Source organism: Microtus pennsylvanicus, chromosome 22 (assembly GCF_037038515.1).
Source record: "Microtus pennsylvanicus isolate mMicPen1 chromosome 22, mMicPen1.hap1, whole genome shotgun sequence".
NCBI classification, from domain to species: Eukaryota; Metazoa; Chordata; class Mammalia; order Rodentia; family Cricetidae; genus Microtus; species Microtus pennsylvanicus.
In genome coordinates this window covers 1,477,505-1,495,092 of record NC_134600.1, presented here as the reverse complement: position 1 = coordinate 1,495,092, position 17,588 = coordinate 1,477,505, and the positions used below count along the sequence as shown (strand labels likewise).

The 17,588-nt window shown below is 45.2% G+C and overlaps 1 protein-coding gene across 1 annotated transcript in view; it reads left to right on the top strand.

Annotated features, from left to right (window-relative positions):
* Positions 1-17,588, top strand: part of LOC142839674 (aldehyde oxidase 2) — a 71,194-nt gene that overhangs the window by 35,377 nt on the left and 18,229 nt on the right. Inside the window, exons 19-31 of the mRNA XM_075955901.1 lie at positions 228-350; positions 1,383-1,479; positions 1,861-1,985; positions 2,506-2,639; positions 3,372-3,459; positions 5,530-5,616; positions 5,740-5,931; positions 8,157-8,384; positions 9,129-9,224; positions 11,157-11,285; positions 12,307-12,381; positions 13,922-13,974; positions 15,525-15,639. Coding sequence (XP_075812016.1) covers positions 228-350; positions 1,383-1,479; positions 1,861-1,985; positions 2,506-2,639; positions 3,372-3,459; positions 5,530-5,616; positions 5,740-5,931; positions 8,157-8,384; positions 9,129-9,224; positions 11,157-11,285; positions 12,307-12,381; positions 13,922-13,974; positions 15,525-15,639 — 1,542 coding nt within the window. The remainder of the gene's footprint in view (positions 1-227; positions 351-1,382; positions 1,480-1,860; positions 1,986-2,505; positions 2,640-3,371; positions 3,460-5,529; positions 5,617-5,739; positions 5,932-8,156; positions 8,385-9,128; positions 9,225-11,156; positions 11,286-12,306; positions 12,382-13,921; positions 13,975-15,524; positions 15,640-17,588) is intronic.

The window sequence follows — 17,588 nt, the reverse complement described above, 5'->3', positions numbered from 1 at the left end:
TTTAAAATTATTTGAATTAGTTCATTTATCATGATTATGGTGTAGAGTGTGAGAGGCATGGAGGCCAATGTGGTGGTCAGAGGACAGCTTTATGGAGGCGTGTCTCTCTCCACCTACCTTTACATGGGTTTCAGGATTGAACTCATGTCCCCAAGCCTGTATGGCAATCGCCATTGCATACTGAGCCGTGTCCCTGTCCTCTCCTGCTCTACTTACGTACTTTACAGGTGCTCTGTGTGGGCCAGATCATCTGTGCCGTGGTTGCAGAGACTGATGTTCAGGCAAAACGAGCAACCGAGAAGATAAAAATCACCTACGAGGACCTGGAACCTATGATTTTCACCATCGAGGTAGGTAGGGCCTGTCAGTCTCCCTTTGGAATGGGAAAGTTGGGCTGGAGAGATGTTTCGGTGGTTAAGATGGTTCAATGATTCTCTTCCCAGGACCCACATGATGTTCTGAGACAGGGTGTATATATATGGCTGTTCTGGAACTATATAGACCAGGCTAACCTCAAATTCACAGAGATCTACCTGCCTTTGCCTCTCAAGTGCTAGCATTAAAGGCATGTGCTCCTATGTCCCACTAACTCCTAGAGTCTCAATGAGCCTCACTTACAGTGTCCCAAGCTTCCCCGCAGTGTGGCACATATCAACGCAGAAGAAACTGCTATGTGATTTGCCACAAAGCAAACGCTCAATTAAAAAGTAGCCACTCTCACTGTAACCCATTAAAAGACTGCGAACTCTAAGGCTTTTGGGGTCCAAGAATCCAAGAGACAGGTGTCTTTCTGAAGTACAGAAGGACACAGGGGTTCAGGGATGTTAGCAAGATCAGCAATGGCAGGTAAGTCGCTCCACAGATCCCAAGAGCTCCATGTGGGGGTCGGTTCATGCTCATGTCAGAAAGCTGGTGGGGAAAGAAGAAGGGGAGGGGGAAGAACAAAGGTCTAGAAAGGCCCTGTTGAAATATGTCACATCCCCAAAGGAATGACAGTGTGACTGTCTTGCCCCTATCAGAATGCCTCAGCCTTCTCAAAATCCTGAGTGAAGAAGAGGCTCGTGCACATAGATCCCTAAGTATCTCGGGAGAAGCAGAAAAGGGGAGCTCAGAGCCTCCCTTCCTGGCACCTCACACTGCATCTGCCATCCCGAGCCACCCCTCTGAGTCTAGACCTCAGTTCTGAACATGCTTCCTTCTTGATGTTTTCTTCCTCCTTCTGGACTGATTTCTGTACATGTGGAAGACATTTCCTCTGATCTCTTGTTTACTCTGGAGCTCGTCAATGCTCTTTGTCCCACAAGACAACAATACAGGGAGTATTAGCAGCCAGAAGTAAAAATAAAGGATGACTGGCTTCGTGTTTTCGTCCTTTTACGTAGGACGCCATAAAACACAATTCGTTCCTGTGCCCTGAAAAGAAGCTCGAACAAGGGAACATCGAGGAGGCCTTTGAAAACGTGGATCAGATAGTTGAAGGTAAACAGTCTGGAAGAACCATTCGGATCCAGCCATCAAGGGTGTGTATGATTGCCCCTTGGGAGGCTTGCCCTCTCAAGTCCCGGAGCTTCCCCAAACTTAGACTCCTTCTCAGAACCCCCGTGCATCCATGCACCTGTGTTTCCATGCTGTCTCCGGAGGTGAGAAACCAGTAACAGACTAAGTAGGAGAAAATTCCTAAAGTTTGATTCGTCAAGGCAGAGCGATGAGACAGGTCCCTTGATCTTCACGAGGTAAAGCTTCCTCAGTGGGTAGCACTGCAGGCGGGAGGTTCACATTCCACTTCCGTGATGCCATGAGGCCCCGTGATGGCAGCTTCCAACCAGCATGCACCTCCAGGAATGTCTCCACCCTTCCCAGGAGAGGTCCATGTTGGAGGGCAAGAACACTTCTACATGGAAACCCAGAGAGCGCTCGTTATCCCGAAGACAGAAGACCAGGAACTGGACGTGTACGTGTCCACCCAGGACCCAGCCCACGTGCAGGTAAGCTCCTGCAGAACCCCACCAGCGCCTGCCTACCGCCACCGTGGCCATCAGTCTCCGTAGCGAAGGGGCCGCCACTGCACTAACAGAAACTTAGAATCTAAATGTTGGGTGTCTATGATGCAGCTAAGACCCCGGAGCCGTTTTAAATTTTTCCTGTTCTCACCAACAATAAAAAGAACGATCCTGAGGCCGGGAAGTGGTGGCTCATGCCTTTAATCCTAGCACTTGGGAGGCAGAGGCAGGCAGATCTCTGTGAGTTCGAGGCCAGCCTGGTCTACAAAAGCTAGTTCCAGGACAGGCTCCAACACTACAGAGAAATCCTGTCTCGGAAAAAAAAAATCACAGAAGAAGGGAAAGGAGGAAGAAGGAAAGGAAAGAAGGAAGGGAGAAAGAAGAAATGAGCGGACTCTCCACTCCCACACTGTAGCAGATGTGACTGGCTGCAGCCGTGTAGCTCTAGCTCAGAAACCGGAACACTTTGCCGTCATTTTTCTCTAAACCTCCTTGTCTCTCACAGAAAACAGTGTCCTCTACCTTAAACATCCCCAGCAACAAGATCACCTGCCACGTCAAACGCGTGGGCGGAGGTTTTGGAGGAAAGGTGGGGAGACCAGCTGTGTTCGGGGCAATTGCTGCGGTGGGGGCTGTCAAGTAAGTCTACCTCTGAGAAGCCGGAAGTGTGGGAGAGGCCAAGCTCAGAGGAAATCAACTTCGGCCGCAGGCATACCTTCAAACACTGAGTTGCAAAGCACAAAGACAGTCATAACTCAGTCGGGCGATAATTCATATCTATCATGCCTAGAAGACTTTGTGCAGATTAGTAGAGACATGTGGGATGGATGGATGGATGGATGGATGGATGGATGGATGGATGGATGGGTAGATGAATGGATGGGTGGATGGATGGATGGATGGATGGGTGGATGGGTGGATGGGTGGATAGATGATGATGGATGGATGGACGGACGGATGGACAGACAGATGGGCGGGCAGATGGATGGATGGATGGATGGATGGATGGATGGATGGATGGATGGATGGATGGACAGATGGGCGGGCAGATGGATGGGTGGGTGGATGGATAGATGGGTGGGTAGATGAATGGATGGGTGGATGGATGGATGGATGGATGGATGGATGGATGGATGGATGGACAGATGGGCGGGCAGATGGATGGATGGGTGGATGGAGAATTAAATAAGTGGTACAAATGGATGGGAGGGTGGACGGTGGATTAGTGGGTTTCACATGTTGTAAACAGATGAGGGTAGATGGGAAAATAAGGAGCTGAATGAACAGGTGGGAAGATGGGTAGCTTAACAGACAGATGCGTGGATGGACAGACGAGTGGGGGGGACGAAGAATGAAAACCGTTTTCTGCAGAACTGGCCGCCCCATTCGTCTTGTACTGGACCGAGAAGATGACATGCTAATAACTGGGGGGAGGCATCCATTGTTTGGAAAATATAAAGTGAGTACCACCCATGAAATTGTTAGCATGCCTCATTTTGTTTGCATGACTCTCCCCCTTTTCTATCATTTTGATTTTGTGAATTCTAAAAACAATCGGTATCTAAAATAGCAAATGAAGATGGTACATGTTTTGGATACCTGTGGCACTTTTAATGTATAGGTGTAAAAAATGTAGTGATGAAAATAAAATCTTAAATAATGACTAAAAGACCCTGTTTGAGGGACTGGGGCTATGGTTCAGTAGAGAGATCATTCACCATGCAAACCTGAGTACTGGAAATGGGATCCCCAAGACCCACATAAAAGCTTGAGAGAGTGGCGTTGACCACCTGTAGCAATGCCCAGGTGGAGGAGACAGGGGATCCCTAGCCTAGCCAGATCTGTGAGGTCTAGGTTTGTCAAGAAGCCTGCCTTGGTAAGCAAATTGGAGTGCAATCAAGAAAGATATCTAAACCAGGTGGTACAGGATTAATCCCAGCACTCAGGAGACAGAGGCAGGCAGATCTCTGTGAGTTTGAGATCAGCCTGGTCTATAGAGCTAGTTCCAGGACAGGCTCTAAGGCTATACAGAGAAATTCTGTCACAAAAAGCCAAAATAAGAGACCTGACATTATCCCTTGGCTCCACACACATGTGGGCATACATACACATCCAAAAAAAAAAAAGCACTGTTATATGGAATAAGGATTTATATATTTTTTTAGTGATTACTCAAAGACAAAGAAAAAGAAAAAGAGGGATACCCAAACTATAAGAATAACACTTTAGCCGGACAGTGGTGATGTCACACACCTTTAATCCCAGCACTCAGGAAGCAGAGGCAGGCGAATCTCTGTGAGTTCAAGGCCAGACTGGCCTACAAGAGCTAGTTCCGGGACAGCCAGGACTATTTATTACTCAGAGAAACCCTGTGGGAAGAAGGAGAGGGAGAATAACACTTTGTACTAAAAATGTTTCAAAACAATTTGACCATTTTTGTGGCAAAATAACCTTTAATAGAAACCCAAGAACAGGCAAATTTAAATCCTACAAATCACTCTCCCTCCCTTTTTCTTCAGTGGCAATAGAAAATCCATTAAAAATGTTGCTAATAGATGATACTATTTTTCAAATTTGTGACTTAGTCCTTAAAACAGTTCTGCTGTGATACAAAGTTGCAAACACACTTTATTTAGGACTTGCTTGAGGCATGTAGGTCTGATTTCCCACCCAGTTTTACCATTGCCACACGGTTCTATTACCTAGATTGCTGTTTACAAAGCACCTTGGTCGCCCAGGAAGATGAGTTCAGCTCATAAAATCTCCGACCTCTGGGCCCGAAGCTTTCCCGTAACGAGATATTATGATTCACCATCATGTGTTCTGGGATCCCAAAGGCTTTCCCACGAGGAGAAAACCACAGACTAAACTAGAAAGAAAGCTGGTACAAAATGACAGAGAATAAGGATGACGAGAGTGGCAATTACATTCTGGGAGATGAGCAAGAACTTGAGGATAGCATGCTGTGTAGGCAGAGGCTCCTTGTTCGTTTCCCAGCCACCCAGACCCGAATAATAACACAGAAACTATATTAATTACAACACTGCTTGACCAATAGCTAAGGCTTCTTATTAACTAACTCTTATATCTCAAATGAACTCATTTCTATTCATCTATGTATTGCCTTGAGACTCGTGGTTTACTGGTAAAGTTCTGGCAGCTTTGGCAGCTACATGGTGTCTCTCTGACTCTGCCTTCTTTTCTCCTCTCTCTCTGCTTGGAATTCCCACCTTGCTCTATTCTGCACTGCCATAGGCCAAAGCAGCTTCTTTATTAACCAATGGTAATAAAACACATTCACAGCATCAAGTATGGAACCAGGGTTGTCCATTGAAAGGAAAGGGCTCACTAAGACATGGGTCAGGAAAGATCTTCCTCAATCGAACAGACAAGTCCATAGCAGGCAGGGTGCCACACCAGAGCAAACTGGGGGCACAGTCTGTCCTTGACATCAGGGGACTGTGGGGTGACACGTACTTGGCGAGTACATTTTAAGTAAATCAGTACAATGTCCATCATTTGGTGACAGGCGGGATTCATGAGCAGTGGACGAATCAAAGCCCTAGACATCGAGTGTTACATCAACGGAGGGTGTACCCTAGATGACTCGGAGCTGGTACGTGTACCCGAAACCAACTGTGCTCTTGAGAGTGGGTAAGATGGAAATTGTCTAGATGAATCTTTACGGAAAGGGAGGCAGTGGCCTCTAACGTATGTGGGTATCTCCTTTTTACTTCAGGTCACGGAATTCCTTGTGTTGAAGCTGGAAAATGCATATAAAATCCGCAACCTCAGACTCCGAGGTCGTGCGTGCATGACCAATTTACCATCCAACACAGCCTTCCGTGGGTTTGGCTTCCCACAGGGAACCCTGGTCACAGAATCCTGTATCACAGCTGTGGCAGCTAAATGTGGGCTTCCACCAGAAAAGGTAAGATGATAACCGGGTTATAACCAAGGCTGGTGGTAAGGAACCAGAGAAGACAGGAATTAGCTAGTGGCCCCAGGAAACACTAGAAAACTGTACAAATTAACCCTGGCTCAGAGTTTTTTCGTTTTTTTGTTTTTTGATTTTTCAAGACAGGGTTTCCCTGTGTAACAGTCCTATCTGTCCTAGAACTAGCTCTTGTAGACCAGGCTGGCCTCAAACTCTCAGAGATCCGCCTGCTTCTGTATCCCGAGTGCTGGGATTAAAGGCGTGCGCCACCATCGCCCTGTGTGGCTCAGAGTTTGCGATAAGAGCTTCATTTTTTTTTTCCATGACTGTGGTGTGGACACGCCTTCCTTTATTTAGCCGCTCCGCCATTGGCGTATATGTTGTTTGTTACTCGGTTTAAGTGGTTTAAATGGTGCTGGTACTGGAGAGAAGGCACAGTAGTTAAGAGACAGCTCCAGAGCCACACATAAAAATGTTTGTGGAAAATGAGCATAGTCTCAGTCCAGTGTTGTTGCTGCTGACAATACGGTAAAATTTTGGCTTCTATTAGAATAAACTGGAGAAAATGAAAAGCTCTCCGGCATTTCCAGCAGGCTCACCACTGGGTGCTGAAAACACCAAGGATATGAAGCAGATCCTGATCCAACACAAATTTTAAAAGGTTTAGTCATATATTCTAGACGCAAAGGCTTGACAGCCTACTCTTGGCTGTTATCTGTTCTGCGACTTCTTTCTAGCAGAACGAGTCTCACCTATGAGGGTAGAGCCTGGCTTTAACTCACTCTTTACCAGCCCCGTTCCATCCTCTGGACCCTGAAATTTGAAGAGAAAATGGTGGGCCAGTAAGATGGCTCAGCGGATAAAAAGAATGGCTGCCAAGTTTGACAACCTGAGTTTTATCCCTGGGGACGATATGGTAGAAGGAGAGAGCTGACTCTCATGTTTATCCTTTGACTTCCACATGTATGCCATGGCATGTATACATACAGACACACACGGAGGAGGGGGGAGATGCAGGATAGATAGATAGATGATAGATAGATAGATAGATAGATAGATAGATAGATAGATAGATAGATGATAGGTAGATAGATAGATGGATAGATAGGTGGATAGATAGATGATTGATAGATGATAGATAGATATGATTGATTGATAGATAGATGGATAGATAGATAGATGATTGATAGATGATAGATATATAGATAGATAGATGATAGATAGATAGATAGATAGATGATAGATAGATAGATAGATAGATAGATAGATAGATAGATAGATAGATAGATAATAGGTAGATAGATTATAGATGGTAAGTAGAGAGATAGATAGATAGATAGATTATAGATAGATAGATAGATAGATAGATAGATAGATAGATAGATAGATAGATAGATAGATAGATGATAGGTAGATAGATAGATGGATAGATAGGTGGATAGATAGATGATTGATAGATGATAGATAGATATGATTGATTGATAGATAGATGGATAGATAGATAGATGATTGATAGATGATAGATATATAGATAGATAGATGATAGATAGATAGATAGATAGATAGATAGATGATAGATAGATAGATAATAGGTAGATAGATTATAGATGGTAAGTAGAGAGATAGATAGATAGATAGATAGATAGATAGATAGATAGATAGATAGATTATAGATGGTAGATAGATAGATGATAGATGATAGATAGATTATAGATGGTAAGTAGATAGATAGATAGATAGATAGATAGATAGATAGATAGATAGATATGATTGATAGATAGGTAGATGATTGATAGATGATAGATATATAGATAGATAAATGGATAGATAGATAGATAGATAGATAGATAGATGGTAGATATGATTGATAGATAGGTAGATGATTGATAGATGATAGATAGATATATAGATAGATAAATGGATAGATAGATGATAGATAGATAGATAGATAGATAGATAGCCCAACCTCCCCAGTCCTTCCATCACCTTGCCTTTTAGACTAGCCACTACCAACTGCACTCCACTTCAGACAGAGAGAGACCCTGGTTGGTACATTAACGTGGAGATGAAAACAGCCCTGTCGCTCTCACAGCTGCACAGTGGAGAAACATCTGTCCTCCCCACCAAAACGCATTACTCTTCAGAGGAAAGGCTTTCTAAGCCCCCAGATGGCAATCTGTCTCACCACAGGCACTGACGGAATTTCACGCTTGTTTCAGATTAGGGAGAAAAACATGTACAAAACAATCGATAAAACCATCTACAAACAAGCTTTCAGTCCCGAGCCCCTGATCAGGTGTTGGAACGAGTGTCTGGACAAGTCTTCCTTTCACGCCAGAAGGACACAGGTGGAAGAGTTCAATCGGAAGAACTACTGGAAGAAGAGGGGTATTGCTATTATCCCCATGAAGTTTTCAGTTGGCTTTGCTGCAACAAGCTACCACCAGGTAAAATTCACACATGGCACATGCTAAATGACCCTCACGTCTAACACAGTCTTGGTCTGACTGGTGTGTGCTTGTGTTCAGAGAATGCTGCATTCCCCAGAGCAAAGGCTACTTAGTCTACTTAGTAAAAGATTTTGAAGAAGGAAGAAAGGAAGAAAGAGAGAGGGGAGAGGAAGGGAAAAAGGAAGGAAGGAAGGAGAAAGAAAGAAAGAAAGAAAGAAAGAAAGAAAGAAAGAAGAAAGATGGGGGAAGAAGAAAGGAGGGAGGGAGGAAGGGAGGGAGGGAGGGAGGGAGGGAGGGAGGGAGGGAGGGAGGGAAAAAAAACCCAAGTTCCCAAGTAGGAAAGTTCTTTGCAGTCAACTTTTGCATAGAGTAGAACTAAGTCCCAAGGTCCTACTGGGAAACATGGCATCTCTGACCTCACTACTCCAGGAGTAGATTTAGAAATTTATTATTTTAAAATTTTAAAAAATATTTTGAATGTTTTGCCTGCATTCATGTCTTTGCGCCATATGCATGCACTGCACATTAAAACCAAATGAGGATGTCGTCTCTCCCGGAACTGAAGTTATAGACAGTTGCAAACTTCCATGTGGGTGCTGGGAATTGAGCCTGAGTCCTCTGGAAGAGCAGCCGATGCCCCTAACCACTGAGCCATCTCTCCAGTCCCCTACCTCATCTCTGATACTGAACCTCCCTAATTGCCAGCCCGCACTGAGCCTGGCCTTCCGGATTGTCTTACAGGCCGCCGCACTGGTCCATATCTACACAGACGGGTCTGTGTTGGTCGCACACGGAGGCAATGAACTGGGACAAGGCATCCACACCAAAATGCTACAGGTAACGTAAATAAAACCCAGCCATCCACCTCTCCACACACTGTTGACATGATTGGAATCTGGGATATTTTTAAGGCAGACGATGATGGTCCATTCAAATTAAAAGACCTGCACGAGTTAAGAAAGCTTCTTGGATATAAACTACAATGGACAATGTGACAGAAATCCCATCCATACACAAATGCTCCAGGAACTTGGCCGGGTCTGGGAGGTGGAAGGGGTTATTAGTAAACCCACCACTCATGAGCCTGCAGAATGCCAGTATAGATCACACACACACACACACACACATATACACACATACACACACATACACACATATACACACATACACATACATATGCACACACACACACATACATACATACACACACACATATACACACATACACACACATACACATACATATGCACACACACCAACAGAGAATTGGAACAGGCAAAAGATTCAACTATCAACATCCTGTAACTTCTCTTTCTTTCTCTCCTTCCCACTCCCCTCAGTTTTGCTTCCTCTCTCTCTCTCTCTCTCTCTCTCTCCAGTAGTTTTGGGACTTCAGTATAGGGTCCTGTGCAAACTGGGCAAGAGATTTAACACTAAGCTATAATAATAAAGAAGCTATGATCCCAGCTTCCTTTTCATTTAAAAAAAAACGATCCATGCCCGGAGTACTTGCACACATCTTTAATCCCAGCACTCTGGATACAGAGGCAGGTGGATCTCTGTGAGTTCAAGGCCAGCCTGGTCTACAGAGGGAGTTCCAGGACAGAGAAACAAACAAAAAGACGTATATGCTTGTGAGTCCTTCTGTATTCACACACACACACACACACACTCAGACAGAACATAGCGTGTGTGGAAGGCAAAGGACAGTTTGGGAAAGTCAGCTCTCTCCTCCCACCATGTGGGTGCTGGGTACCAAATTCAGGTTATCAGGCTGAGTGGCAAGTACATGTACCTGCTGAGCCATCCCACCAGCCCTGGGATCTCAGAAGAAAAACATAATCCTTTGAATTGGATACCTTGAACATTATGATGGACTCTTCAGATTGTTACAGTTCACGGCTGTAGCTTTTCACCACCTGGCCCCTTAGCTCCTCTTAACAACAATCAGCGAAAGCCACAGAATTGCTGCTGGTGACCCCTGACCTCCAGCCTACTTCCTAAACAATCCCTGTGGAAAGGTTCCTTTCTCAGAGCAGCTGCCTGTCTGCTTTAGAAGCCCCTGGCCTTGCATGAGTCTTAGACTTTCTTTCCTGCAGCAGATGGAGCCCAGAATTAATTGGGCCCAGATCTTGCACGTCGCCCTGGGTGAGCAAGGAGCGGAAGAGGGCTGGACTTGTCTGCATTGAGTAGGTCCTTTTGGAGCACGTGCAACGTGGGGGCCGGCATAGCCGTGGGTAATGGCACAGGCACTTGGGGGAGAGAAGTAAATAAATGTTTGTGAGTTCAAGGCCAGCCTAGTACAAAATGAGTTTGGGGACAGCCAGGGCTACCTGGTGAGATCCTGTTTCAAAGAAGAGGAAGGAGGAAGAAAGGAAGAAGGGAAGAGAAGAAGGAAGGAAGGAAGGAAGGAAGGAAGGAAGGAAGGAAGGAAGGAAGACAGGAAGACAGGAAGGAAGACAGGAAGACAGGAAGGAAGGAAAGGAAGGATCCCAATAACGGGCAAGATGTCTCAACAGGTCAAGGGGCTTGTCACCAATCTAACTCTAACCCAGGACCCATGTGTTGGGAGGAGAGAGCTGAGTCCTGAAACCTGTCCTCCGATGTCCACAAGGATGTCACAGCGCACTCGTACACTCATACACACAGTCATACAAACTAACTGAAAATATCACGAAAATTCTCTTTAGTAGAGATGTTTTCAGTGTGACCAAGATGTCTTAAGTCTTCCTAGAAATGACTGGATTTGAAATGTGTCCCTTCTCACAGGTGGCCAGCCGTGAACTGAAAGTCCCCATGTCTTACATGTACATCTGTGAGACCAGCACCGCCATGGTGCCCAACACAATCGCTACGGCGGCATCTGTCGGTGCGGACGTCAACGGCAGAGCAGTGCAGGTGACTGTGGCCTCTCCTTCCCTGGCGAACTTTACCACGTCTCTGGTTTGCTTATCTGCACACAGACATAGTGGGGGGGGGGGTTGGTTTGGTTTTTTTGTTTGTTTGTTTGGTTGGTTGGTTGGTTTTGGTTTGGTTTTTTGGGTTTTTTTTTAAATATTTATTTATTTATTATATATACAATATACAATGTTCTGTCTGTGTGTATCCCTGCAGGCCAGGAGAGGGCACCAGACGTCACTACAGATGGTTGTGAGCCACCATGTGGTTGCTGGGAACTGAACTCAGGACCTTTGGAAGAGCAGGCAATGCTCTCAACCACTGAGCCATCTCTCCAGGCCCCGGTTTTTTGGTTTTTTGAGACAGGGTTTCTCTGAAGCTTTGGAGCCTGTCCTAGAACTTGCTCTGTAGACCAGGCTGGCCTCGGACTCACAGAGATCCACCTGTCTCTGCCTCCTGAGTGCTGGGATTAAAGGCGTGCGCCACCACAACCCAGCTTTTTAGCTCTGCATTTTTAAGATTTGTGTTTTATTTTATATACATGGGTGTTTTGCCTGCGTGTGTGTCTTAAAATCAACTTTCTGAATTTTTTCATTTCAAACCCGAAGCCAGGGCCTTTAAATAGTGATTTCATAACAGACAGAGGAACAGTTAGACGGGTGGGTGAGAGTTGAATGCTTCAGACCCAGAAGAATAGGGGCCTGTCACTGTAACAAGCACAAATTTGAATGAAAATATGATGTTTATTCCATTTATTTTAAATAACCAAGAAATACAAAATAAAGATCAGAGGTGTAATTAAACAAAGAAAAAAGAGAAGTAAAGCCTGGATATTTATGGAAGAGGATCTGAGAATAGAAATTGGGGTATTTTCATAGGAAGTGAAGCAAGACGGGAGAGTAGGTCCTGTAGCTGATGCCAACCTCAGGGGCCCGGGCTGTGCATCATCCCTGACCTGCGGTCGCTGAAGAGCCTTCACCACGAGTCCTAACCACAGGGCTCTCTTCTTCATTCCTTCTAGAATGCCTGCCAGATCCTTCTGAAACGCCTGGAGCCCATCATTAAGAAAAACCCAGACGGAACATGGAGGGACTGGGTAAGCATTCCCTTTTGTCCGTTACCATAGGTGAGATACCAATCGGAAGCATCCCGAGTGCCACAGCAGGGAGCAGACAGGACGCTGCGACCCTCTAATACAGTTCCTCATGTTGTGGAGACCATAAAACTGTTTCCTTGCCACTTCATGACTGCAATTTTGTTACTGTTTGAATCATAATGTAAACATCTGTGTTTTCTGATGGTCTTAGGCGACCCCTGTGAAAGGGTCATTTGACCCCTAACAGGTTGTGACCACAGGTTAAGAACTGCTGCTTCGGGCGGTGGTGGCGCACGCCTTTAATCCCAGAACTCGGGAGGCAGAGGCAGGCGGATCTCTGTGAGTTTGAGACCAGCCTGGTCTACAAGAGCTAGTTCCAGGACAGGCACCCAAGCTACAGAGAAACCTTGTCTAAAAAAACAACAAAAAAAATAATAATCCTGCTGCTTTAAGTGTCTGTCTGTAAATTTGGAAAATTCTCTAAGTGAGTAGGTTTCTGTTAAGGTTGAGAGGGCTGTTCCAGGGTGTGTGTGGAGAGCTTACACGGGAAAGGGTGTCCCCCAGGAAGAGGAGAGGGCATGTGTGAGGAGCATCTCTGCCTGTGGACTGAAGAAGAGGAAAAGGGCCTCCAGAAGCCACATCAGAACTGGATGCTTTGATTAGGAAAGAGAACTGAATTTGTCTCAAAGCTAATGACTCGTTTAATCCAACTTCACAATATCCTACACTTTTTCATTAGGATAATAATTCTCTCTCTTTCTTTCTCTCTCTCTCTCTCTCTCTCTCTCTCTCTCTCTCTCTCTCTCACACACACACACACACACACACACACACATCTAATACTGTTAACACTTAAAATTAACTCCAAATAGCTTTTTAAAAAAAAACTTATTTATTTATTGCCAGATGTAGTGGCACACATCTTTAATCCCAGCACTCGGGATACAGAGACAGGTAGATCTCTGAGTTCAAAGCCAGCCTGGTCTACAAAGTGAATTCCAAGACAGCCAAGGCTATATAGAGGAAACCCTATTTAGAGAGAGAGAGAGAAAGAAAGAGAGAGAGAGAGAGAGAGAGAGAGAGAGAGAGAGAGAGAGAGAACAATAAAGATTTATTTGTTTTTATTTTGCTTGTGTGTTTTGTCTGCACGTTTATTATTTGTATGCAGTACATGTGGCGGCCAGAAGAGGGCATCAGATCCCTGGAAGTTCAGTTACAGACAGTTGTGAGCTGTCATGGGGCTGCTGGAAACTGAAGTAGGGCCCTCTGCAAGAGCAGCAAACGCTGTTAACTCTAAGATGGCTCTCCAGCCTCTCTTCCAAGAAACTTCTGAGTTTATTCCCTCTACCATGGATATATCACAGGATTTTAATTTCTAGTGTTCACGCCAGGCTTTCAGACCCAACCAGAGGAAGTTTTCAGTCAGAGCAGGGCAACCACAGCAGGGAGCATGCGTCAAGTTTTACACGTGAAATATTCTCATTTTCACCTAACAAATGGTATATCTATTCAATCTCTCTTCAATATGCCCGTTCCACAGATAGAAGCAGCATTTGAACAGAGAATCAGTCTTTCGGCCACTGGATACTTCAGGTAAAACTCAAACAGCATCTCGGCTTATCTACGAGACCATAAGGTGATCGGATTACTTTGGGCCTCAGTCCTTATTCATAAGAAAGAGTGTATTATATAATTATGGGAGTTTATTCTAGTCTCAAAATTCTGTGAATTCACATAGGGCTCTGCGTGGTATAGCTAAAGAAATATTGAATAATTAATAACCCATATGGGATTGAAAACACTCTGATTTGTCTAATATTATTTACAATTATTAGCTGTTTGTTCTGGTGCTGGGAATTGAACCTAGGACCTTGTACATGCAAGGCAAGTGTTCTAGCACTGACCTACACCCTCGGTCCTTACTGTTCTTTGTTGTGAATAGTGACATCATCCCCAGAACTAACTTCTCACTCAGTCTTCCCAGTCTCCCTCCTGTGTCATAAAACCCTCTTCCCTGGAGGCAGGCTTTGGAGGGTGTGGTGAGAAATCACTTATCCTCATATAGACAGTGTTGATCAATGGGGGGGGGGTCTCAATAAATCCATGTTAATTAAATACATGAAGTGAATAGAAGAGCTGACTATCAAATTCAAGAAGGATACGTGGCACTAAGGTTCCAATTTAGTCTACACACGCCTGCACAAAAGGAAACGCTTGTGGGGGAAGGGGAGGAGCGGTGACGACCAGTCCAGTGCAGCCCCAGAATAGCCCGTCCAGCCCTCGTGTGAACACATCTTCAGGGTGGGAGTGTGGTCCGGTGAGAGAGGCCCTGGGTTCAAACTGCAGCTCTGCAAAAAGTAATACTAGGATAAAAACAAGACCTGAAGCCATCGGCCACATCTTAATGAATGAATAGGATCACCGGGCTCTCTTTATGTGCCTTGCTATCTTGTCACCAAGTCCCCTGTGACTTGGGTTAGCACATTCGATGGGCGCTTTCTGGGAACACAACCCCAAATTAATGGGGTTTCCCAACGTGCAGATAGGACCCAAGGTCAAAAACTGTCAACGTGGGAGCAAACATCACTGTCCTCTTCGTCTTTGACATCCTTCCCACAGCTCAAGGCACATCCTCTTTAAGACAGATAAAGGGGGCTGGAGAGATGGCTCAGAGGTTAAGAACAGCAGCTACTCTCCCAGTGGTCCTGAGTTCAATTCTTAGCAACCACAGGGTGACTCACAACCATCTATAATGAGATCTGGTGCCCTCTTCTGGCCTTCAGGCAGAACACTGTATACATTTAAAAATAAATAAATAAATAAAAATCTTCTCAAAAAAAAAAATAACTAGGGCCGGGCGGTGGTGGCGCACACCTTTAATCCCAGCTCTCGGGAGGCAGAGGCAGGCGGATCTCTGTGAGTTCGAGGCCAGCCTGGTCTACAAGAGCTAGTTCCAGGACAGGCACCAAAGCTACAGAGAAACCCTGTCTCGAAAAACAAAAACAAACAAACAAACAAAGCTAGCTGAAATGAGTATCAGCCAGCTGAAATGCTATTGTAAACTATGGTATATTTTTTAAAAGCTATGGCTATTGTTTGTGGTTTCTGCCCTCCCCCATTCTAAAAGACTTTAATCCTCTCAGGGGCTACAAGGCCTTCATGGACTGGGAGAAGCAGGAGGGAGACCCATTCCCATACTACGTCTATGGAGCTGCCTGTTCCGAGGTTGAGATCGACTGCCTGACAGGAGCTCACAAGGTCAGTTGGGCTAACACTGCCCCTGCAAGGGAGCAGGAGCAACCAGAGAACTGCCCTGAGCAGAAAGTGGCCCAGGGTCCTTACCTAACCGACAGGGGAGCAGAGAATTCTTTCAACGCCATGGAGATTGCAAGAGATCCAGTCGTCTCTTGGAACTGTCACATAAACTAACAGCATAGTAGTCAGAAAGAAGTGTCTACAACTGGCTGAATGTGATTACTGCGTTAGGTATCATTTCATTCCAGATGGCAGATTTGCTTTCCCAAGTCTTCCCCAAAAGCGGGTTTTACTCCCCAAGGAAGGACAAGTCGTGATGCCCAACCGTAGCCATCGATCCCCCCAGGGCTGTGCAGATGTCCCAAGGAACAGACGGGTGGAGCAGGGTGTGAAAGGGAGATTGTGCCAGCTGTTGATCTTCAAGAAGCCACCTACTGAAGGCAGAGAGCGTGTCTAGACAAATTCATCGTACCACAAATGACAAGCCCTGTGACTTACACTTCGGATACCACTCTGGAAATAAAAGTGGCAGAAGTATCAAATAAAATAAAATAGGACCCAAGTATAGGAAGTTGTTGCGTTAGGAAAATTATAATGGCTATATCATATCAAAATACTTCTATGTATTTATTGTTAGTTAATTTTTCTTCCACTTTAATATTATAAGGGGAAAAATGGTTTTGGAGACAGGGTCTCAGGTAGCCCAGGCTGGCCTTGAACTCGAATTCTCAATCTTACTTCTCCCGACTCTGAAATGCTGGGCTTCTAAGCATGTGTAGGCATGTCCAGTTTATGCAGGGCTAGAGACCACACTCAGAACCACGCCCCCAGCCCATGGTTTAAAGAGGCAGGGAATGAAGAGACGTCTGGAAAGAAGTGCCCTCCTAAGTTTCTTTCTGATACATTACATCACCTTGTTTTTGCGTCTATTATTTTTTTCCTGAGGAGGGCACTGGCACTTGTGGAAGTCAGAAGAAGACAGCTTGTAAGAATCAGCACAGTCTTCCACAGAGTCCTAGGGATCAAACTCCCATCACCAGCAATGGCAGCAAGCACCCTCAACTGCTGAGCCATCTTGCTGGTCTCTGTGGTTCTATTGGTTTTCTTGCTTGTTTGTCTATTTCTTTGTTTGTTGTTTTGTTTTTTTCCGAGACAGGGTCCAGACCTAGCTGTCCTGGAACTAGATTTGTAGACCAGGCTGACCTCGAATGCATAGAGAGCCATCTACCTCTGCTTCCAGAGTGCTGGGATGAAGGGTGTGTGCCACCACTGCCCATTTTTATGTGAGATCATTTTAAAGAGAAACACTCACATGGTCACAGACTGTCTACGATTAGTTTAGGTTGTTTCCCAGTGGTTTCCATGCAGAGGCCCACATAGATCACGGTGTTTGTGCAGCAGTCCTGGAGGTGAACCTGGGACCTGCCTCGGGCTCTCCTCAAACACCCAGATGCCAGTGTCCCTGCCTTCCTGAGACTCTGCCTGCTGGTTTGGGTGACAAGCTAGTCACTGACAGGTGTGTTGCCAGGTTTAGCAAATAAAAACACGGGTTGGATAATTATTTTTTTAAATATTTATTTATTTATTACGTATACAATATTCTGTCTGTGTGTATGCCTGCAGGCCAGAAGAGGGCGCCAGACCCCGTTACAGATGGTTATGAGCCACCATGTGGTTGCTGGGAATTGAACTCAGGACCTTTGGAAGAGCAAGCAATGCTCTTAACCTCTGAGCCATCTCTCCAGCCCCACGGGTTGGATAATTAAACTTGAATTCCAAGGAAACACCAAATACACTTCCAGCAGAAATATACCCCATGCAGTCCTTGGGACGTACTTAAATCTGTCAGCTCAACCTAAAGAATCCCTAAAGAAAGGAACACAGGACTCGTCTAGAATTTATGGAGTTAGAAAGCTAAAATCTGGCCTTTTCTGTGCCTTCCAGTTTATATG